At 37.1% G+C, this 24,524-nt stretch overlaps 1 protein-coding gene across 8 annotated transcripts in view; it reads left to right on the top strand.

The window, feature by feature from the left end:
- Nucleotides 1-24,524, top strand: part of UTRN (utrophin) — a 596,706-nt gene that overhangs the window by 243,918 nt on the left and 328,264 nt on the right. For all 8 annotated transcript variants that reach the window (XM_033235159.1, XM_033235162.1, XM_033235163.1 and 5 more), the window contains 7 exons: nucleotides 1,013-1,204; nucleotides 2,053-2,225; nucleotides 10,114-10,264; nucleotides 12,158-12,333; nucleotides 16,942-17,077; nucleotides 18,671-18,820; nucleotides 22,184-22,259. In XM_033235159.1, the coding sequence (XP_033091050.1) occupies nucleotides 1,013-1,204; nucleotides 2,053-2,225; nucleotides 10,114-10,264; nucleotides 12,158-12,333; nucleotides 16,942-17,077; nucleotides 18,671-18,820; nucleotides 22,184-22,259 (1,054 nt within the window). The remainder of the gene's footprint in view (nucleotides 1-1,012; nucleotides 1,205-2,052; nucleotides 2,226-10,113; nucleotides 10,265-12,157; nucleotides 12,334-16,941; nucleotides 17,078-18,670; nucleotides 18,821-22,183; nucleotides 22,260-24,524) is intronic.

Below are 24,524 nucleotides of genomic sequence, written 5' to 3'. Positions count from 1 at the left end.
TTAGAAAGCTCTGAGAAGAGGGCTGGGTGTGGTGACTCATGCCTGTAATCCCAGCACTTTGGGAGGCTAAGGTCAGCTGATCACTTGAGGTTAAGAGTTTGAGACCAGCCTGGCCAACATGGTTTAACCCCATCTCTACTAAAAATATAAAAGTTAGCTGGGCGTGGTGGTGCACGCCTGTAATTTCAGCTACTCAGGAGGCTGAGGCAGGGTAATCACTTGAATCTGGAGGTAGAGGTTGCAGTGAGCCCAGATCACACCACTGCACTCCAGCCTGGGAGGCAGAGCAATACTCTGTCCCCACCCCACCAAAAAAATAAAAATGAAAAAGAAAGATCTGAGAAGAGGATCCAGAAAATCTATATTAGGGCAGATGAGTAGTCCATAGAGCCTCAAGTCTGTCTAAATATGGCACTTCATGATCTATTTTCTCATATAGGATATTCCTGCTCTGTAATATTATTCTCAGAGGTTAAGATTACATACTGAATTACCTGGATATTATTTTAATCAAAACCCTTTGTGTATTTCATGTTGTGTTATGGAAACATGTTTAACTTGCTTATATTTTTAGCAGTGAGGCGCAATTTTAAAATTGTGATATTTTTAAAAGTGTGAAATAATAATGGTATCAACATGTTTTATTTCATACAAAACTTTATGATTGGCAACATATTCTCATTCTTTCAACAATTCAAGAAAGGAATTGTTATGTTTTTTGTTTGCTGAGTTTAGATGACATAGACCTTAAAGCCTGTCAAATTATTAACATACTTATACTGTTTAATAGCATGCTGCAGATGAAAATTAGAATACAGATTGTTAAGGGTTTCTATTGCAAGGTAGGTTTATAATATAAAACATTAAAACTAAGTTTTAAAAATTTGGTTCATGATATTTCATTCCTTCACACAATAGTCATATATTTTCTGAATTTGTTATTATTCATTGTGAGGGTATTTTAATACTTTTTTTTTTTTGCTTTTTTTTTTTTTTTTTGCTGTTTTTGTAGGCATTCCCTATTCAACAGAGGAAAATGGGTCAACTTGCTTCTGGAATTAGATCATCACTTCTTCCTACAGATTATCTGGTTGAAATTAACAAAATTTTACTTTGCATGGATGATGTTGAATTATCGCTTAATATTCCAGAGCTCAACACTGCTATCTACGAAGACTTCTCTTTTCAGGAAGACTCTCTGAAGGTAGACCTCCGGGCACTGTGTTTGAATGGCCACAGTTAATGCAGAAGTAGAGGAAGAAATTTGTTCTTGTGCCTACTTAGATGGTCGATATCTTTTACAGTTTGTGCCAGGGGATTAATAATATGTATGACTAGGAAAGCTTTCCTATATTGTCCAAGAAAACATAAAATATTTTGAATTTTTAAAAAGTGGGTATGGATTGTTAAGTGTGTACAGTTATAAATTATTTGCAACATCAGAGCCTTCGTTTAAAATTAAACAGAGACATAGACCACCTTCCTGTCTTGTAAACTAGATTGTCAGTTGGTGTTAATTGTCGGCATTTATCAGGCAATCTATAATGGTTTAAAATTGGCCAGTTGTTGAGGTGTGGAATGGCATCTTGATTGTAAGTTAATTAAACTTTTAAATTCTAGCAAGGCATTTTCATGTAACTTGATTGCATTTATATTTAAAGTCAAAATAAACTCACTGATAATATGGATTTGATAGTGCATTCCTCTCATTTAAACTAGCATTATTAGATATTTGAAAATATCAGTATTTCCAGCTTCAAATGCCTCATTACCTATAGAGAATGTTACTGAAGCTTTTCATGTGTCATGCACAAATGCTACTATTGTGAGGATTTCTTTTCCTTCCATGAGTATATTATGTAGCATATTCCACACACTTTGGCCAAAACAGGGTATTATTTTTTTAAAAAGTTTCCAGTTTTTGTGATTAACAATGACTATGTCTTATTATTATTTCAAATGAGTGTTCTACAATATAAATTTCTGGTCATCTGTGATTCCTTTTTTTGTTACTTTGCTGGATTTTGTTAATCTATGACAATATATTTTTAGAATATTAAAGACCAACTGGACAAACTTGGAGAGCAGATCGCAGTTATTCATGAAAAACAGCCAGATGTCATCCTTGAAGCCTCTGGACCTGAAGCCATTCAGATCAGAGATACACTTACTCAGCTGAATGCAAAATGGGACAGAATTAGTAGAATGTACAGTGATCGGAAGGGGTAGGTATAAATGAAATTAATGTTTAATTTAAAAAATTGCCTGCAAGTTCATGGACCATGAAAAGGGTTGTGTGGACATTGAGATTAATGAGAACGTGTTTCATATCCTTGTAGGATGCCCTGTTTTTTTTTTTTTTTTTTCTTTTGAGAAGGAGTCTTGCTCTGTCACCCAGGCTGGTGTGCAATGGCGCGATCTCGGCTCACTGCAACTTCTGCCTCCCAGGTTCAAGAGATTCTCCTGCCTCAGCCTCCCAAGTAGCTGGGATTATAGGTGCACACCACCACGCCTGGCTAATTTTTGTATTTTTAGTAGAGATGGGGTTTCACCATGTTGGCCTGGCTGGTATTGAACTCCTGACCTCAGGCAGTCTGCCTGCCTCGGCCTTCCAAAGTGCTGGGATTACAGGTGTGAGCCACTGCGCCCGGCTGTATGCCCTGTTTAATAAATTGTGATAAGTATAGTTCCTTAAAGGAGGAATGTGATCATGTATAGATGATCATTTATAACACAATATCTTAATAATATGGAAGCACTTCTAATTTTTAGTGTCTAAATTGTGTCCATTCTCTTTAAAAAAATTAATTTTTCATTAATGTTCACTTTCTCAGCACACTTGATAATTAATGTGAGTGAAGAACAGAGGCAGCTACAGATAATTAGAATCCATATATAATACCAAACTCTTTTTTATAACCATCTGTTTAAATGAATGCTTTTGAGCCTTCTTCTTACTAGATTTTGACCAGGCCTGTTAATAGGTAGAAATGAAAACAGTTGAGATTTTTGCCAGTAGCTGTGGATGTGATGGAAAGGCAAATAAATTATGAAATAACCCAATGGGAAGTGCTGTATAAGAGGAAAGGGAGCACAGAATAATACTTTGAGTAATGAGAGACATACGCACAAAACTAGGCATCCTGTTCCTTATCTTTTTTTCTATTTTAGCCCACATATTTCAATGTGACTAATCCTTGAAAAGATAGCTTTTAGTGGCCTTTGGTATATTTCTTTGTTGGATTTTACAAATTTTCTCTTTGTACGTTTGGAGAACATTCTTTTACATACATCTTTATCCGTACTTACATTTCTTTAGGCTTGATCATTAGATACAGACAAAATTTCTTTAAAAATAATGACATTTTAAACCTCCGTGTTATATCATGAAATTGGTTACTTTACCCCGCCAACAGTATTTGTAAAAATGCCCTTCTTTTTGAGCCCTTACTAACATTGACAGTTTTTTTTATTGTTTAGAAAAATCTTTGCCAATGTAATAGTGATAGATTACACCTCAATTTTATTTTTATTTTTAAATTTTTAGTGCTACTAATTTGTGTACATTAATTTTGTATCCTGAAACTTTGCTGAATTTATTTACCAGTTCTAGGAGCTTTTTGGATGAGTCTTTAGGGTTTTCTAGGTATATGATCATCTTATCAGCAAACAGTAACAGTTTGACTTCCTTTTAATGGATTCGGATGCCCTTTCTTTCTTTCTCTTGTCTGATTGCTCTGTCTAGGACTTCCGGTACTATGTTGAAAGAAGTAGTGAGAGTGGGCATCTTTTTCTTCTTCCAGTTCTCAGGGGGAATGCTTTCAACTTTTCCTCCTTCGGTATAATGTTGGCTGTGGGCTAAAAATCATAGATGACTTTTATTACCTGAAGGTATGTTCCCTCTATGCCAGTTTTGCTGAGGATTTTAATCATAAAGTGATGCTAGATTTTGTCAAATGCCTTTTCTCAGTCTATTGAGATGATTGTGTGATTTTTGTTTTAAGTCTCTTTATGTGATGTATCACATTTATTGACTTGTGTATTTTAAACCATCCCTGCATCACCAGCATGAAACCCACTTGAACATAGTTTATTCTCTTTTTCATATTCTGTTGGATTCAGTTAGCTAGTATTTTGTTGAGGATTTTTGCATCTATCTTCATCACGGATTTGGTCTGTAGTTTTCTTTTCTGTTATGTCCTTTTCTGGGTTTGGTATTAGGGTAATACTGGCTTCATGGAATAATTTAGGGAGGATTTCCTCTTTCTCTGTCTTTGGGAATAGTGTCAGTTGGATTGGTACCAATTCTTCTTTGAATGTCTGATAGAATTCAGCTCTGAATCCATCGGGTCCTGGACTATTTTTTGCTGGTAATTTTTTAATCATGATTTTAATCTTGCTGCTTGTCATTAGTCTGTTTAGAGTTTCTGTTTCTTCCTGGTTTAATTTAGAAGCTATGTATATTTCCAGGAATTTATCCATCTCCTCTAGGTTTTCTAGTTTATGCAGGTAAAAGTGTTCATAATGGCCTTGATCTTTTGTATTTCTGTGGCATCAGTTGTAAGATCACCCATTTTGTTTCTAATTGAACTAATTTGGATCCTTTATTTTTTCTTGGTTAATCTCACCAATAGTCTATCAATTTTATTTATCTCTTCGGAGAACCAGCTTTTTGTTTCATTTATTTTTTTGTATTTTGCTTGTTTGTTTCACTTTCATTTAGTTTTGCTCTGATCTTGGTTATTTTTTTTCCTTCTGCTGGATTTGGGTGTGGTTTGTTCTTGTTTCTCTAGTTTCTTAAGGTGTGACTTTGGATTGTCTATTTGTGCTCTTTTAGACTCTTTGACGTAGGTATTTAATGCTATGAACTTTCCTCTTAGCACTGCTTTTGCCATATCCTAAAAGTTTTGATAGGTTCTGTCACTATTATCATTCAGTTCAAAGAATTTTTAAATTTCCATCTTGATTTCATTGTTGACCCAATAATCATTCATGAGCAGGTTATTTTGTTTCCATATATTTGCATGGTTTTGAGGGTTCTTTTCAGGGTTGATTTCCAATTTTATTCCACTGTGGTCTGAGAGTGTACTCAATGTAATTTTAGTTTTCTTAAATTTGTTGAGACTTGTTTTGTGGCTTATCACATGGTTTATCTTGGAGAATGTTCTGTGTGCTCATGAATAGAAAATATATTCTGCAGTTGTTGGTTAGAATGTTCCATAAATATCTGTTAAGTCCATTTGTTCTAGGGTATAGTTTAATTCCATTGTTTCTTTGTTGACTTTCTGTCTTGATGACTTGTGTAGTGCTATCAGTGGAGTGTAGAAGTCTAACACTGTTAATGTGTTGCTGTTTATTTCATTTCTTAGGTCTAGTAGTAATTGTTTTACAAATTTGGGAGCTCACATGTTAGGTGCATATGTATTTAGGATTGTGATAATTTCCTGTTGGACTAGTCCTTTTATCATTATATAATGTCCCTTTTTGTCTTTTTTAACTGCTGTTGCTTTAACATTTGTTTTGTCTAATATAAGAATAGCTACTCCTGCTTGCTTGTGGTGTCCATTTGGATGGACTATCTTTTTCCACTCCTTTACCTTAAGTTTATGTGAGTTTTTATGTGTCAGATGAGTCTCTTGAAGACAGCAGATACTTGGTTGGTGAATTTTTATCCATTCTTCTATTCTGTATCTTTTAAATGGAGCATTTAGGCCATTTACATTCAATGTTAGTATTCAGATGTGAGGTATTATTCTATTTATCATGATATTTGTTGCCTCAATACCTTGGTTTTTTTTTTTTATTTTGTTATAGTTAACAGGTTCTTTGAGATTTATGCTTTTATTATTATTTTTTTTTTTTTTGAGACAGAGTCTTGCTCTGTCACCCAGGCTGGAGTGCTGTGGCATGATCTCAGCTCACTGCAACCTCTGCCACTCAGGTTCAAGCAACTCTCTATCTCAGCCTCCTGAGTAACTGGGGCTACAGGTGCCTACCACCATGCCTGGCTAATTTTTTTTGTACTTTTTAGTAGAGATGGGGTTTCACCATTTTGGCCAGGCTGGTCTCAAACTCTTGACCTCAGGTAATCTGCCTACCTTGGCCTCCCAAAGTGCTGGGATTACAGATGTGAGCCACCACACCTGGCTGAGATTTATGCTTCAGGGAGATTCTATTTTGTTCTATTTCTAGGATTTGTTTCAAGACTTAGAGCTGCTTCTATCTTGCTGGCTTGGTAGCAGCAAATTCTCTCAGTATTTGTCTGAAAAAGACTATTTTTCCTTCATTTATGAAGCTTAGTTTCACTGGATACAAAATTCCTGGCTGATGATTGTTTTGTTTAAGGAGGCTGAAGATAGGACCCGAATCTCTTCTAGCTTATAAGTTTTCTGCTGAGAAATCTGCTGTTAATCTGACAGGTTCTTCTTTATAGGTTACCTGATACTTTTACCTCACAACTGTTAATATTCTTTCCTTCTTATTGACTTTAGGTAACCTGATACCATGTGCCTAGGCAATGATCTTTTTGCGATGGATTTTCCAGCTGTTCTTTGAGCTTTTCGTATTTGGATATCTATATCTCTAGCAAAGCCAGGAGGTTTTCCTCAATTATTCCCTCAAATATGTTTTCCATACTTTTAGATTTCTCTTTTTCCTTGGGAACACAAATTATTCTTTGTTCTTTTAACCTAATCCCAAACTTCATGGAGGCTTTGTTCATTTTTAAAAATTCTTTTTTCTTTTTCTTTGTCAGATTGTGTTAATTCAAAAACCTTGTCTTTGAGCTCTGAAGTTCTTTCTTCTACTTGTTTGATTCTCTTGCTGAGACTTTCCAGTGCATTTTGCATTTCTCAAAGTGTGTCCTTGATTTCCAGAAGCTGTGATTGTTTTTTATTTTGCTATTTATTTCACTGGAGATTTTTTCATTCATATGCTGTCATTGTTTTCATTTATTTTAGTTGGGCTTCACCTTTCACTGGTGCCTCCTTGATTGGTTTAATAATTGACCTTCTGAATTCTTTTTCTGGCAATTCAGAGATTTTATCCTGATTTGGATCCAGTGCTGGTGAGCTAGTGTGATCTCTTTTTTTTTTTTTTTCTTGAGATGGAGTCTCACTCTGTTGCCCAGGCTAGAGTGCAATGGCATGATCTCCCCACTGCAACCTCCACATCCCAGGTTTGAGCGATTCTCCTGCCTCAGCCTCCTGAGTAGCTGGGATTATAGGCATGCGTCACCATACCCAGCTTATTTTTGTATTTTTGGTAGAGACGAGGTTTCACCACGTTGGCCAGGCTGGTCTTGAACTGCTGACCTCAGGTTATCTGCCTGCCTCGGCATCCCAAAGTGCTGGGATCATAGGCATAAGCCACTGTGCCCAGCCTAGTATGATCTTTTTAGGTGTTTTAAAGAACCTTATTTTGTCATATTACCATAATTGTTTTTCAGGTTTCTTCTCATTTGGGTGGAACATGTCAGAGGGAAGATTTGGGACTCAATGGCTGCTCTTCTGATTCTTTTGTCCCACAAAGAGCTCCCTTGATTTGGTGCTCTCCTCCTTCCCCTAGGGATGGGGCTTCCTGAGAGCTGAACTGCAGTTATTGTTACTTCTCTTCTGAAGCTAGCCATCCAGCAGAGCTACTGGGCACCGGGCTGGTACTGGGAGTGTCTGCAAAGAGTCCCATGATGTGATGTGATCCGTCTTCAGGTCTCTCAGCTGTGGATACCAGCACTTGGTCTGGTGAAAGTAATAGGGGAGTGAAGTGGACTCTGTGAGAGTCCTTGGTTGTATTTTGGTTAAGTTCGCTGGTTTTCTATTCGTTGGCCCCCAGCCAGGAGATGGTGCTTACAAGAGAGCATCAGCTGCAGTACTATAGACAGGATTAGGTGGTGGGCAGGGCCATAGAGTTCCTAAGAGATTATGTTCTTTGTCTTTGGCTACTGGGGCAAGTAGAGAATGACCATCAGGTTGGGACAGGGTTAGGTGTATCTGAGTCAGACTCTCCTTGTGCATGGCTTGTTGTGGCTGCTGTAGGGGATAGGGGTGTGGTTCCCAGGCCAGTGGAGTTATGTTCCCAGGGGCATTATGGCTGTCTCTGATGCATCACACAGGTCACCAGGGAAGTGGGGGAAAGCCTGCAGCGGCAGGCCTCACTCAGCTTCCACGCAGCTCATGGCCCAAAAGGCCAGTCTCACTCCTATCAGGACCTCCTGCTGCTGCCACCCCCCAGCCCACCCAACAGCACTGGGTTTATTTCTAGGCAGCTGGTGAGCAGGGTTCAGAACTTGCCCCAGGTGGCAAGTCTCCCAGCTGAGAGCACGAGCTGGTCTCCAGTTCCTTGGCTCTCCCATGCAGCATGCAGCAGCATTCCACCTCCTTCAAAGGGTCTGTAGATTCTCTCTGTTTTCCTGGTATGTTCCTGCAGTAGTTCTTGGGACAAAAGTCCACTGTGTGTCTGCACATGCTGCTGTTTGTCTGAGTGGGAGCTGCAAGTTAGTCCTTCCTTCTATCCACCACTTTTTTCCTCTCTTTCACTGATGATACTTTCTAAGTTTAATGCTTATATTTTCAAAGTCTTTAGATCGTTGAAACAGTCTTATAGCATCCCGAATTTGGAAATTGTGATTGTTGTGTAGTTACTGTGAATTTTTGCAAGTGACAATGAGTGTCTTAATATCATCTCGTAGTGCCTTTTTTTTAAAGTGCTTTTTTTTTTCATCCTTAATAGAAAATTGCTTTACTGTGGGCAGTATTAGCAAAATTTTAAAAGCAATTTTCATGAAAAAAGACGATATACACATTATTTAGGGGTTATTGATATTAGGAGCCATTTTATTTAAAAAAATATGTACCTTATTACATAAAATATAAATTTTATTAATATTGTTAAGATCTCAGCGATCATTTCTAAAACTCAGCTCCATTACTCTAAACAAAAAGATAGGAGAAAAAATTATTTAGGATCCTAGTCCAATAAAACTTGTCCTTTTTATACTTGTTTCGTGTATTCTGAATATGACAAGCACTCGGTTTTACTTTGCCATCTTTAGAAGAATTTAGTTTAAACAGAAATCTCAATAGCCCTCTGTATCATTGCATAACTTGGGCTCTGCATGCAGTTTCATACTTTGCTGTATTTAGGTAAATGGGACCCTCAGGACCAGTGATTACCTGAAGTACGTTAATCTGCTTAGGCAGCCATAATAAAATAACGTAGACTGGATGGCTTAAACAACAGACATTTACTTTCCTACAGTTCTGGAGGCTGGAGGTTCAAGATCAAGGTGCCAGTAGAGTTGATGTCTAGTGAGGACTCTCTTACTGGCTTGCAGATGGCCACCTTGCTGTGTCCCCACATGAGAGGGCTCTGTGGTGCCTCTTCCACTTACTATAAGGACACCAGTCCTTTCAGATTAGAGCCCCACACTTATGACCTCTTTTAACCTTATTTGTGTCCTGAAAAGCTCGATCTCTAAGTACAGTCACATTGTGGGGTTAGGGCTTCAACATAAGAATTTTGATTGGACACAATTCTGTATATAACATATAGATAAAGGAGTATATGGGCATTTTGAAGTGTTTTGGCTTTTTGTGCTTTATTCTTGCCAGGAATTAAGTGTTCTGGTATTAAAACGACATATTTTTCCCCAAGAAAATAATGAATCATATTTTATATTTCATGGTATTTAAATGTTAAATGTATAAAGTTGGATGGGTTAACATTGCCTACAACTAATTGATCCTGATTTTTCAAGCCAGAAAAGGCTATGTCTTTTTAGTTAAAAAGCTGCTCGAATGTGTGCATGAGTGTGTTCATGAGTGTGTGTGTGTGTATGTGTATGTGAGTGTGCATGGGTGTATGTATGAGAGAGAGGATTTGGTAGCTGGTGGTATGAGCAGATTGATTTGCCCTTGGTGTGATGCCTGTATCTCTAAGAGGAATTATTACCTGTATCCCACTACGAAAATTGATTTTGTGGAACAATAGCTTATGAATTCAGTTTTTTGAGGTCTTTCTGTTTAAATGAGATTTGATTTTCTTTTCTAGAAAAATTGCTCCTAGGCAGTCCTGGAAAGTTTGGAAACCTGTTTTATTTTGTTTGTTGTCCTCTAGTTATTTTGATAGAGCTATGGAAGAATGGAGACAGTTCCATTGTGACCTTAATGACCTCACACAGTGGATAACGGAGGCAGAAGAATTACTGGTTGATACCTGTGCTCCAGGTGGCAGCCTGGACTTAGAGAAAGCCAGGATACATCAGCAGGTGAGTGTTTTCTGTTAGAGGAGGGGGATTACACATATGGTTAGTGTATGCCTGTTAAGACAGATTTCAGAAGTAGGGGCAAAATATATTATTTTTTCGGAAGCCAATGGACAATTTGTAATTTTTGTTCCAGTTCTTGTTACCAGTTATAAAAATTTAAGAAATTGGTCATTCACAAGTTTCAATCAAGATTTCAAAGAAATATAAATAAAAATACTCTTTAGTGGGTAATGTGAAATACAATTTTATTTAAACAATTTTATATTTAGAATACAATTTGTAAAATGTTATGCCTAAGACTATATTAAGAACAGAAAAAATATTTGCATGCCTCACCTGTGTTTTTTGTACTTAAAACACTTAGGCATCTCATTTTTCTTTGTACCATTGATAATTATCATAAAATAAATTATTCTGGAGTGACAGCAGGGCAGCTGCTCATGTAAGTCTAATTCAGTCTTGGGAAAATATAACACAAAGTTAGTTCTGCTGATGACAACAGCTCTTTAAAAATAACAATAGAAAGCACACACAATTTCAATTCTACCATTGATAAAAATATTTTCTCTTTTATTAAATTTTTAAAATGTATTTTATTTAGAAGGATACGACAAGTTAAAGATAATTCGTTTATTTTTCATATAAATGTGTTAATGCGGCCGGGCGCGGTGCCTCACACTTGTAATCTCAGCATTTTGGGAGGCCAAAGCAGGCGAATTACGAAGTCAGGAGATCGTCCTGGCTAACACAGTGAAACCCCATCTCTACTAAAAATACAAAAAATTAGCCAGGTGTGGTGGCGGGCACCTGCAGTTCCAGGTACTCGGGAGGCTGAGGCAGGAGAATCACTTGAACCTGGGAGGTGGAGGTTGCAGTGAGCCAAGATTGTGCCACTGCACTCCAGCCTGGGTGACAGAGTGAGACTCTGTCTCAAAATAAATAAATAAATAAATAAATAAATAAATGTGTTAATGCATTTTTCTTATTTTTGGAGTTACAGATAAGTGTTTAAATTTGACTTGAAAATATCCATTTAATCTGTTACTTAAACACTTGTAGGCCAGTGTATTAGTCTGTTCTCATGCTGCTAATAAAGACATGCCTGAGATTGGGTTATTTATAAAGGAAAGAAGTTTAATTGACTCATAGGTCAACATCGCTGGGGAGGCCACAGGAAATGTACAATCATGGTGGAAGGGGAAAGAAACATGTCCTTCTTCATATGGCGGCAGGAGAGAGAAGTGCTGAGCAAAGTGGGGGAAAAGTCCCTTATAAAACCATCAGATCACTATCACTAGAACAGCATGAGGGTAATCACCCCTGTGACTAGTTACCTCCTACTGGGTCCCTCCCATGGCATGTGGGGATTATGGGAGGTACAATTCAATATGAGATTTAGGGGGGACACAACCAAACCATATCAACCAGTGAAGCAATATCTTAGTAAAATGCACATTTAGGTTTACTTGTATATGGTAGAACACAAGGATATAAGGATATATTGGGGTATATAATTTTTTAAAGCAGTGCCTTCAAGTACTTGTTTGGAAGAAGATGAGCAACTCATTTTCATCAAACATGATTGATTCTTATGCTTTAATGTAAACAGCTATTATTTGTTTTAGTTTTTAGGCTGTCCTATTTCCTTGTATTTTTCCTGATGACATTCATGAGGATGGGTTAGATTTCAAAATAGATTTCATTTAGCATGTTTATTGAAATGTAATTAAATTGTTTTAAAATGCCTTTTTTTTTTTTTTTTAAACATAAAATATCTTTCCAGGAATTTGTTTCTGTCACACTTAAATTGATACCACAATACTTGGGTGGATTCATTGCATCAGAATCATTTAATTATTGGTGAAATTAATCTTGAGTTGTGCTATGTTACAGGAACTTGAGGAGGGCATCAGCAGCCACCGGCCCAGTTTTGCAGCACTAAACAGAACTGGGGATGGGATTGTGCAGAAACTCTCCCAGGCAGATGGAAGCTTCTTGAAAGACAAACTGTCAGGTTTAAACCAACGTTGGGATGCAATCATTGCAGAAGTGAAGGATAGACAGCCAAGGTGATTTAGCTATGACTGTTTGCAGGCACAAGAGTGAACATATTTTGAATAGAATCTTTAAAGATGCAATCCAATGAGTTCTTTTATTGTTTGACATTGTAATAGAAATTTTACTGACATTGAAGACCTCTGCTGCCCGCTTTCCCCCTTCCTGTATTTTTAGGCTGTCCATAAAGTCTCACTTTTCTACTCAAATATTACGTATGTTAAAAACCAGACACCTTTATTCCTTTTATTTACAACTGCTTATTATGATATGGTGATTACGGTGGGAATTTAAAGTAGTTGAAATAACTGAAACTCCAGGTTTCAGGTTTGAAAGTTTGGGTTCAAGATCAGACCTTCCCTTTACTTATTTCCTGACTGAGCCTACCTTAGTAATCTGTCTCACTAAGTTGCTTTAGTGTCAAATGTTGTGTTCTATTCGTGCTTTGCAAATAATAAAGTTCTTCACCTATGTAATATACTAATATAATATAGTATTATTAATTTTTATGTCAGATTATGTTACAATGACTCAGATTTTATTTGGGCATCTTCTGGTTGCAAATATGTTTGATTACCAAGGAATATAATGCTCAACACTATACACAATTTCCATATTTAAAATTATTTGACATTATTTTCTGAGACAGTCAAGATTTAATGAATGATTTCTACTTTGCTTCATGTATTTCATCATTAATGATCTTTGTTGTTTGTTTCTTATTGGTAGTTTAGGGTTAAAAATTTCACGATTTTGGCCGGGCGCGGTGGCTCAAGCCTGTAATCCCAGCACTTTGGGAGGCCGAGACGGGCGGATCACGAGGTCAGGAGATCGAGACCATCCTGGCTAACACGGTGAAACCCCGTCTCTACTAAAAAAAAGTACAAAAAAATTAGCCGGGCAAGATGGCGGGCGCCTGTAGTCCCAGCTACTTGGGAGGCTGAGGCGAGAGAATGGCGTAAACCCGGGAGGCGGAGCTTGCAGTGAGCTGAGATCCGGCCACTGCACTCCAGCCTGGGCGACAGAGCGAGACTCCGTCTCAAAAAAAAAAAAAAAAAAAAAAATTTCACGATTTTTTTTTTTCTGTTAATTTTAACTCTGTTGATGAAGTTTTATTTTAGTGATAAGCTATCATTTTGTGAAAGGCCAATCTAATACTTTATCAGGTCCAGTATTATGCAACCTAAAATATTCAAGGATCATGTGACCTACAGTTGCTTTTCATTTAAAAAATCTATAATTTTGTGTGTTTTGTTAAGAGACAAATAGTAATTTGTATGTTTTGGTTGAGAGATTACCACATGGCAGAGAGAGTATTTGGCACCTTGCACACATTGCCTTGTTCAGAAGTCATGACTCACCTCTTAGGCAACTGTTAGGCCTTGTACAGCTTTAGAAACTGAGGCTGAGAGGCGAGGTTAAGTAACTTGTCCAAGATGTCATAGAAAGTAAGCGATCGTGCTATCTTATGCTCTCAAATATTACGCTGTACAGACTTAGAAAGAACACAGAACTCTCTGGCCAAAGTGTCTTCCTCTGGAAATGAGAACCATGATATCACCACAGAGGATTGTCATGAGGATTAAATGCAACAGTGTTTGCAAAATGTACATGCCTTGACTATTCATAGTAAACACCTAAAGTATCTATTTCTGATGAAAGCAAGTTAGCTTAGAACTTACTCTCTAAGCATATTGCTGAATTTTGCCAACGATTGATTAACGACTTGATTGATATTTATTGAGCTTTATGTTTAGCACTGAAGATACAAGTATGATTAAGGAACTCTAAGAATAAGAAAATGATGAAAGAAAACATCGTTAAAGAGATAAGAGTGTCACAGAGGCAGATATGATGGGCTGTGGAATTTAAGTGTCACAGAGGAAGCATGCCAAAGCTGAGTTTTAAAGCATTTATAGCAATTTCCTATAAATTTCTAGGCAGAAGAAGTAAAACAGCAGAGGTGGGAGGTATGAATGGCATCCTTGTGTGAGAGATCTGCAAAGGATTGAAAGGAGAGGAGGGTTCAATGACCAGGGGAAGGATTGGAAAATGAGGTCCCATAAGATCTTATATGTCATGCTATTCAGTTTGCATGGAGGGTCTTAGCTTGAAATGATTTATCTCCTAGACCTTTATTGTTTTTTTGAGACAGAGTCTTGCTCTGTCACCCAGTCTGGAGTGCAGTGGCATGATCTCAGCTCACTGCAACCTCTGCCTCCCGAGCTCAGGCAATTCTCATGCCTCAGCCTCCTTAGTAGCTGGGATGACAGGTGCCTGCCACCATGCCTGGCTAATTTTCATATTTTTACTAGAGATGGCATTTCACCATGTTGGCCAGGCTGGTCTAGAACTCCTGGCCTCAAGTTGATCCGCTGGCCTTGGCCTCTCAAAGTTCTGGGATTATAGGCATGAGCCACTGTGCCTGTCCTCTCCTAGACCTTTTTAAGGAAAAACATGTACCTTCTGGGAGGGTTTTAACAATAAATGCAGAAATTCTTCTAAAGATAGATCTCTGTGGAGTGTGGCAACTAGAGCTGCTAAAACTCACAAGGTGAAGCTAATACATGTTTTTACTCATTTTTTGGAAGTGAAAAGAATAATGAATCTCTTCTCCAATAGCTTATATTTTGACTAAAACAATATTTATCTTCATAAATTAATGCTAAACTTCATTTTAGGTTTGTAGTCTATATTAAATTGGGGCCATCTTGGGTAGATTGTATATATATTGTTAATAAAGTCATTGAAAATTATCATGCAGTTCAATTTGTTTTTGTATTGAGTGCTTGTAGTTAAGTATTTGCATAGTTCAGCAACCTGCGGAATTATTTCTTCCCTTTTTTGGAGACAAGGTCTTGTTCTGATACCCAGGCTGGAGTGGAATGGTGGAGTCATAGCTCACTGCATCCTTAAGCCCCTGGACTCAAGCAATCCTCTCACCTTAGTCTTCTGAGTAGTTGGGGCTGCAAGTGCGTGCCACCACACCCAGCAGAATTTTAAATTGTTTGTAAAAATAAGGTCTCACCATGTTGTCCAGGCTGGTCTCGAACTCCTAGGCTCAAGTGATCCTCCTGCCTCAGTCTCTCAAAATGCTGGGATTACAGCCATAAGCCACCATGCCCAGTGGGTTATTCGTTAGTGAGCAATTGTTATCTTCTGTTAGAACATGAATTTATAATTTGTTTTTAGTCTTGGAGGTAACATTTAAAAGGTAGATTTTATTTAGCTAATTTACAGATGAAAATATTGGGTGACTCAAATATATCTTATTGAAATCACTTGATAATGCTAGTTTCCTTTATAGTTCCGTTTTCAAAGTACTAAATTAGTCGTGATCATGAAACATTGGAAAGTGAAATTTCAACCTTTTTTGGAAACAAAGGCCTATAATAGTATTTTGGGTGTTTCCAAAGTCATTATTTAAGTTAAATACTTTTCACTATGGAGGGTAGATTACTTGGTTAGTCTTAGTAGTTAGTGCTATTGCCATATTTATTTATTTTTAATCTCAAAGGAGCATTCTTTCTCGATGGATACTTAAAAATTATGAATTTGTAGTGATTTTCATTTTTTAAACATTATACATTAAATATTGACTGTTTATTAAATATGTGAGTATTATTTAGTATTTTATTACATGTATTGCAAGATTATGTTAGACCTTTTGTCATTAAAAATGAAAACTCCTAGCTGTAAAAACATAAATTCTTATTAGGGGTGATATGATATAATTCATTTAAAAATTGCATTCAGTTTTTAAACCAGCAGTTAATTATAGCAGCTATAAAAATAAAGATACCACCAGGCTTTTAATAGCTTTCAAATCCTTTTAAAAAACACATAATCTTATTTGTCATATGAGTTCTAATCATATTCCTATCTTCTGACAGATGGTTTATATTCTTACAAATGTTATTCTTATAACACTATAAAGATCTAATTGAGGCAGTTCCTTTTTTGTATTCATTTGACTGTTTTCCTTGCATCATTTAAAATTTTTGCTTTTTTTCTACATCTTTTTGTAACTTAGTTCTATATTCAAATATAATGGTTATTTTAATAAACAAGCCAAATTCACATGTTTCTTGTCTTCCCTAATACTTGTAAGATTCTCCCATTCTTGGTACCTTGCTTTGTTCTTATTCTTTCTGTCCTATGAATAAAGTAGAGTAATAGTTACCACCTAATGTGATAACATGTCATATAATGATTCCTTTCAGTATTCGTGGAACACTCAAAGAGAATTATGCTCTTTCCCTATTATTTTAGATAAAGACATTTTTCATGTTTTAAAAAAATTCCATTATGTTGCAGAGTGGTATCTAACTTTTAAAAAGTCTTTTGTATTGAATTTCTACATAATTTTTTATGATGAGGGAAGATAATAATCTTTAGTTTCAATAGCTTTGAATTTAATGAAGAAAAAACTTATTGGTCTATTATTAAGCAGTCTTTAGCATTGTAGAATACATAGTTTCACTTAAAAATACATATTAAAATAATTATTAGAAATTATTTATTTTGAGAAATATTTATTCAGGATATCCAAAGCAAATATATAACTTTCTGCTTAATTGGGCATTTTTTCCTCAATATTTTTAAATAATATATTCTTTTAGGCTGAAAGGAGAAAGCAAGCAGGTGATGGAGTACAGGCATCAGCTAGATGAGATTATCTGTTGGTTAACAAAGGCTGAGCATGCTATGCAAAAGAGATCAACCACCGAATTGGGAGAAAACCTGCAAGAATTAAGAGTAAGTTGTTTATTGCTCTCTATATGCCTTTGGTGCCCAAACATTATACTTCAGAATCACGTACTGCATGTCTGAAGAAGAAAAGAGAAACGAAACTTGGCACTTTTTGGTAAATGTGGTGAACTTGAAAGAGGAATATCTTTTATTTTTAAAAAGCAGTTATAATTTTGGTCTTGCAGAGCTTAAACTTCACTTACATAAAAAGAACAAACTATTATGGTGTCAGTATTAGACCAAAGATTTTTAGGATATTGTAAACTGACTTTATCATTTTAAAATACAATAGGTCTATGAAATACAGTTTTTTTGTTTTTAGATTTGGAAGACAATTACTGATTATTATCTATAAAGCTGCAAAACTCAATTTTATAGATAATAATCAGTAATTATCGGAGTGACTTGTTGAGGAACAAAATGCAGCTTGCAACGGGTTTAGCATCATGGTTGTATTAATCAGATTTTCTTTGTTGGTTTGCAACTAACAAGTATTGTTTACGGTTGTATATGTATATAATCTATAAAAATTCATATTTTTATCATATATAGATGTATAAATATATCTAAATATCCATAAATTTTATATTCATAAATATTTATTTTTTGTGTTAAAAATTAAAATACTTGTTGCAGAACACTCAGCATAATATGCTCACATTTTTATTTTAAAAAAGAAATTGTGGGCTGGATGCTGTGGCTCATGCCTGTAATCCTAGCACTTTGGAAGGCCAAGGCAGGCAGATCACAGGGTCAGGAGATCGAGACCATCCTGGCTAACACGGTGAAACCCCATTTCTACTAAAAAAAAAAAAAAAAAAATTAGCTGTGCTTGGTGGTGGGCACCTGTAGTCCCAGCTATTTGGGACGCTGAGGCAGGAGAATGGCATGAACCCAGGAGGCAGAGGTTGCAGTGAATCAAGATTATGCCACTGCACTCCAGCTTGGGCGACAGAGCGAGACTATATCTGTCCCCCGCCCCCCCAAAAAAAGAAATTATGAGTGTGTATTCATACATGCACAAGCCTAAAAGTGTATGTGAAAGATTACTTACTAATTCAATCAGAAATTTTGTCCATAAAGGAGTATGATTGAAGCATTTTGAGAAAGAAACATTGAATAATGAAAAATATTTTTTGAAATATATATTATGTTTTCTTTTTAAAATGTGACAATATCTAACAAACTTCCTTTTTTATCTAAAATTTTCAATAGTTTCTTTGGGAATGTCTCTTTTGTAAACAATTCGGGGAGAGTTAGAAAAGGTGAGACAGTATATTAGGATGGAGTAGGAAGGAGGAGATAACAACAGAATGTTAAATTAGCAATGTAAAAATAATGTATGATCTGGTTAAGAGACAGTGAGTACCAGAGAGCACGTTTGTGCCCAGGATTGCAAAAATACACATGGAAGGCGTGTGCTCACTCCCATGTTAGTCATCATTTGTTAGCATGAGCTTAAGCTTCTTATAAGTTTCTTTTTCACTTAACAAATTAGAAATTTACGTTTATATAATGTCAAAAAGGTTTCTAATACAGTTCTTGAACTTTCCCTTATCTGACTACCTTCTAACCACACCTGTCTTTTAACTTCTCCAGGACTTAACTCAAGAAATGGAAGTACACGCTGAAAAACTCAAATGGCTGAATAGAACTGAATTGGAGATGCTTTCAGATAAAAGTCTGAGTTTACCTGAAAGGGATAAAATTTCAGAAAGCTTAAGGACTGTAAATATGACATGGAATAAGGTGTGTATAAAGTTACTATCACACATATCTCAAATTGATTGATTTTGTTGTCAGAGATGTGGGATCATGTAACTGCTTTACTTTCAAGTATATCCAAATGGGGCAAATTTTACTAAAGCTTACTAATGTTTATATTTTTTATTGGTCATAGACAGAGGCATATATTCTGGAAGGATACTTTTTATTTTATATGGAACTCTTTGGCCTAGGGGATTCATACATTATATACTACATTAAATAATGAATATATGTTGGAATTAGGTAAGAAAATTCCAGTAATTATATTCTGAAAATGAAGACCTTAAAATAGCATTCTGAGCCGGGTGCATTGGTTCACACCTGTAATCCCAACACTTTGGGAGGCTGAGATGGGTGGGATCACATGAGTCCAGGAATTTGACACCAGCCTGTCCAACACTCTTCTTTAGTAGAGTAGAGTGAAATCCCATCTCTACTAAAAATACAAAAATTTGCCAGGCATGGTGGCACATGCCTGTAATCGCAGCTACTTGGGAGGCTGAGGAACGAGAATTGCCTATACCTGGGAGGTGGAGGTTGCGGTGAGCTGCAGTCACTCCAGTGGACCCCAGCCTGGGTGAGACAGGGAGACCCTATCTCATAAGACAAACAAACAAACAAAAAAGAAAATAGCATCCTGATTTTGCACATGACTTTTCACACATGTATGTTTATTTTCAATGATTTTATTCATTAAATATATATTTACTAGGTTCCAGTGAAATGTAATGGCATATGACTACAAATACAACTAAGATATTTTTCCCTCCTACCATTATTATTATTATTTTTGCCATTGAACTGTTAAAAGTGGATAAAATCATAGATTTTTTTTGTTTGTTTGACCTGGTACATACCATATCAGAGTATAAGGTCTATATAGGACATTAAATGGATTTATCTCTGTCCTTGATTTGGATGGACTCCATATCAGGCATTTTCTCTCTCATCCTCTTTAAATGGTAGCTATTACTCTATAACTAATGATACAGGTGCTTTATTGATCTGGTCTCACTGCCTGTTGAGTCACTGTGATTCACACATGTGTATCTCTGGTCTGGACCTTTCTCCATACTCTAGACTTGCATATACAACTACCTGCTCAACATCTCTCCTTAAATGTCTAGTAGGCACCTCAAACTAACATACACAATCAAGCTCTTGCTATCCCTCTCCCTTCTGTGCCTTCATGTACATCTCCTACCTTAGTCAATGGAAGTTTCATCCTTATTATTACTTAAGTCAGAAACATTGGAGTCAATCCTATGGTATATGAATTCTATCACAAAAAGAAGCAAAGAAAACCCCCAAACCAAAAACTATACCTCAGTCACCATTATCAGCTTTTCCTTGAAAGTGCATATCTACTGGATGGATGGTTTATAGGCTAGCCAGATGGCTACATATGAGAAGGCAAACGTAGCAGAAGTTTGACAGTTGTAGATGTCAGATGGCACATAGATGTTTCCACTACAATTCTTTCAACTCTTCTTAGGTCAAAAAATATCATACATTTGACTGCTTCTCACGACCCCCATTGCCACTAACTTGTTTCAAGCCTGCCATTATGTCTTGCCTTGATGACTACAAAGTCTGCCCCACTGATCTCCCCTGCTTCTTCCTTTGCCCTTTGTTATTCTGTTCTAGACAAAGCAGTCAATATGATTGGTTAAAACACAGTTCAGATCAAGTGACTTCTCTGAGCAAAGTCCACCAATGGTTTTCTCTTGCTCAGGGTCAAAGCCAAAATGCATTTTTGGCTTATAAGACTTCTCATGGCCTGGCATCATCTGATCTCTCCTACAATATCCACTGCTCTCTCTCCCCTACATTCCTTTCCAGACATATTAGGTCTTGTGTCCCTTGCCAGAAAGGCTGTCCATATTCAGTCAGAGCACACATATTTATTTAACACGAAGGGTATCAGTGGGTATTCTGCAGAAAAGGGTACAGTGGTTAATTTGGGTGCACTATGTCAGACAAAGCTAGAGCTTTTGTTATTGCAGGATTTCATGTAGATTTTAATATAGTTCACTTTGGTGAATTATGAATATCTGGGGCTAAGAATGCTCATTGTGCAGAAAATCTCAACAAACATACTTTGGTTAATTCTAACATGGGATATTTCATTCATTCATACACTCATTCATTCACTCAATAGGTTTTTATTGGAGTCTCACTTTCTGCCAGGTATCATTTTAAGAGATAGGAATGCATTAAAGAGCATGGCATTCCTTCTAACTCAAGGAGCTTATCATGGATGAGACCAGTAGACAAGCAATTCTAACATCCAGGTACTGATGGGCACATAAAGGTGGAGCACCTGCCTGGCTTTGAGGAGTAGCTGTGGAGGGTTTTGTTGAAAAGATCACATTCCGGTTAATTTATGAAGGATGAATAAGAATTAGTTGGGTGAAGAATGAAGGAAAGGGCAATGTAGAGAGAAGTGGCAAATGAAAGTGTCTGGAAGAGATAGAGAATGAGCACAGTGTATATATAGGTCCAGGAAGTAGCTCAATGTAGAATGAAAGGCTGAGGGATGTTCTCAGAGATGAGAGCCTGGAGGACTCACTGTGCATCACAAGGAATTTGAGCTCCATGTTGCAAACAGTCTACCACTTTGAGGGTAGTGGGCAGCTATTGATGGGTTTTAAGCAGAGGAAAGTCATATTTTTGAAACATTGCTATAGTTTTACTACAGAGATAGATGGAGTGATCCTAAGAATTGATACAGAAAAATTAGTTAGAATCTTCAGAAGAGTTTATGAAATGGGTATCAGGGAAGACAGGGAAAAGGAATTCAGATTTGGACATGTCTGAATATCTAGTTCACAGAAAGGGCTGGACTGAAGATATATTTGGGGCAGTCTTTAGCCTCTCAAAACTCTATTTGATTCCTGAAACCGTTGGAAACCAGGACTCAGGGAGAGCCCAGGGTGAAGGGCTAGATGAGCAACACACCTACCCTGGAGGATATTGGTATTTGATGGATGGGCAGAGGAAAAGAAGCTGGTGAAGGAAATTGAGGAGAGCCAGCCAGAGAGGCAGGAGGAAAGCCAGCATTGCAGAGTGATAACAGAATTCCAGCGAGGGGGAGTGGACAGCATTAATGGGTACACATGGGTCAGGACAGCTAAGGACTGGTTGGTGTTTTTGATAGCAGTGTCAGCAGAGTTAGGGGCTCAAACAAGATTGCAGTGGAGAGTGAATGTACAGCCAGAAGTTTAGGTGGTTAGGGGAAGAAGAGTGGCAGAGCTGCCATTCAGAATAACACCTCCTCTTTTGAACTATAGCCATCTTTATTTATATAGTATTTTTCTCTTTCTGTTTGTCCTGATGTGGTAGATTTGCAGAGAAGTGCCTACCACCCTGAAGGAGTGCATCCAGGAGCCCAGTTCTGTTTCACAGACAAGGATTGTTGGTAAGATATAGTTTATCTTTAACAAATTTTTTTTAAAAATCAATATAGTAAAATTTTGTGATATGAGCCTCATGTATGAATTAGAAAGACTTATTTAGTAACATTGTGCCATTTTCTTTATTTAATCTACTTTCAATGATTTGAAGAAAACATCTTCTTAAACCCAAGACACATTTGGCTGCCCAGTATGGGCAAGGCATTTGTTCTCATGGTAGATAAGGCTGGCCTTTCTCTGGACTCCAGGGCTACCTGGGCATCCACAGGTCCTGCTGAAGGGAAGATGAGAGGCTAGGTGCAAAAACTGGGGACTAGTTTTCAGGGTCCATGCAGCTTTGCAGGAAATCAGCTATAACTTGCTGTGTTAATGTGAGCTTGGTTAGGATATGTAATTAGACCTTGATTGTGACTGAGAACAAAAGGCTTAGATATCCTGGGAAGCAGGTGGGAGATGGGGATTTAGAAGCATTCTCCATGCTAGGAGACAAATACTTCTCACTTGAATGTGGAGAAAGAAGAATGTTTTCCACTATTTCCTTCTCTCTTTATCCAGATTAGATAGCAGGCTGCTGCCCCATAGCCACTGTCGCCACTGCCTTGTAGATTTTTTGAACCATCATGCCCTGCTCTTCCTCTGTTGAGTCACGTGGCAAAACCCCAAATGTGACTAACTAACTGTCCACTCACACCCTGCCAGCTGCTTCTGCTGATTCTTTTTATTGCTCCTCCCTGCTTTTTTCTTCTCCCTCCTCCTTCTCCTCCTCCTTGACTTCCATGTCCACCTTCTGCTTTCTACCTCTTCCCTCCTCCTCCACCTCTACCTCTTCCGCCTCTTTTTTTTTTTTTTTTCCGGTCCTATTTATTTCTCTTATTCCTCTTATTTTTCTTTTCTTCTTCTCCTCCTCCTTCCCCTCAAGTTTTGGAAAAAGTGATGAGAGACAAGACTTTTTTTTTTTTTTTTTTTTTCATTTTTTGAGATTGCAAGCTAATTGAGGGCCATGTTTGTGTTCTTTATTACTTGTCTTTCTGGAAATTTGCACAAAAAATACCTGGGGGCCTGATCAAGTTTCTTGATGAATATTCAGAACACTTGAGTTGACATTTGGGTACTGCTGCTTTGCAAATACAAACTCAACTCCATAATCATAGGGAACGGATTTGATGCATTTTATAAAATCGTCATGGGTTATCTTTCTTTTTAAAACTTCATTATGGTAAAAGAGCAGGGAAATTTGAATACATATTTAGAAGTATAAAAAGCTAACAGTGAAGCTACAACTTCCATTAGGTGGATGGCTCATTTTTAACAAGTTTTTTGTTCTTGGGACGGGCCTGAGACCTGAAGCTAATCTTAGTATGTCTCTCTCCTCCTACACAATGTTTTAATGCAGTTCCTTCTTCTTTTTAACATTATATTTAGAAAATAAAATTAACTATTTTAAAGTGAACAATTTAGTGACATTTAATGCATTCAAAATGTTGTACAATCACTATTTCTATCTACTTCCAAAATATTTCTATCACTCCAAAGTAAAACCTCTTACTCATTAAGCAGTTTCTTCTCATTCCCTCCTACTCCCAGCCCCTGGCAACTACCAATCTGCATTCTGTCTCCATGGATTTATCTATTCTGGATATTTCATATAAATGGAATCGTACGATGCTTCTTTCACTTAGCATAATGTTTTTGAGGTTCATCCTTGCCAACACCTTGCTGACTGTACTCATTTCAGAGCTATGACTATCTATCTCAAATAAGCACTCAGCACTAAGAGACAGTCTTACCATACTTTCTTCTGAGTACTCCTTGGTACTCATTTCTCAACTAATGACCTCATCTCATTTTTAATGAGAAAAAATTAAAAAGTTTTTTTTTTTCCAGATAAAATATTTTTCGTTTTCCCACCTGAGAATCCATCAAACTACCTGAAGCTGTACTCATGCACTCTACATACTTCCTTCCTGTTCAGAGAAAGGGTTATTATCTCTTTTCTTTTTTTTTTTTTTTTGAGGCGGAGTCTCGCTCTGTCGCCCAAGCTGGAGTGCAGTGGCCGGATCTCAGCTCACTGCAAGCTCCGCCTCCCGGGTTCACACCATTCTCCTGCCTCAGCCTCCCGAGTAGCTGGGACTACAGGCGCCCGCCACCTCGCCCGGCTAGTTTATCTCTTTTCCTTTCTAAGACAAACTCCTCCACTTATGCATAGGATCCCACCTTCTCTGGGCTGCTTACATATCCTCTTTCTCTAATACTCTACTGGATCATCCTTA

The sequence above is a fragment of the Trachypithecus francoisi genome, unplaced genomic scaffold (genome assembly GCF_009764315.1).
Source record: "Trachypithecus francoisi isolate TF-2019V2 unplaced genomic scaffold, Tfra_2.0 Lachesis_group15, whole genome shotgun sequence".
NCBI lineage: Eukaryota > Metazoa > Chordata > Mammalia > Primates > Cercopithecidae > Trachypithecus > Trachypithecus francoisi.
The sequence above is the reverse complement of the archived record's forward strand: the minus strand, read 5'-3'. Positions and strand labels throughout refer to the sequence as shown.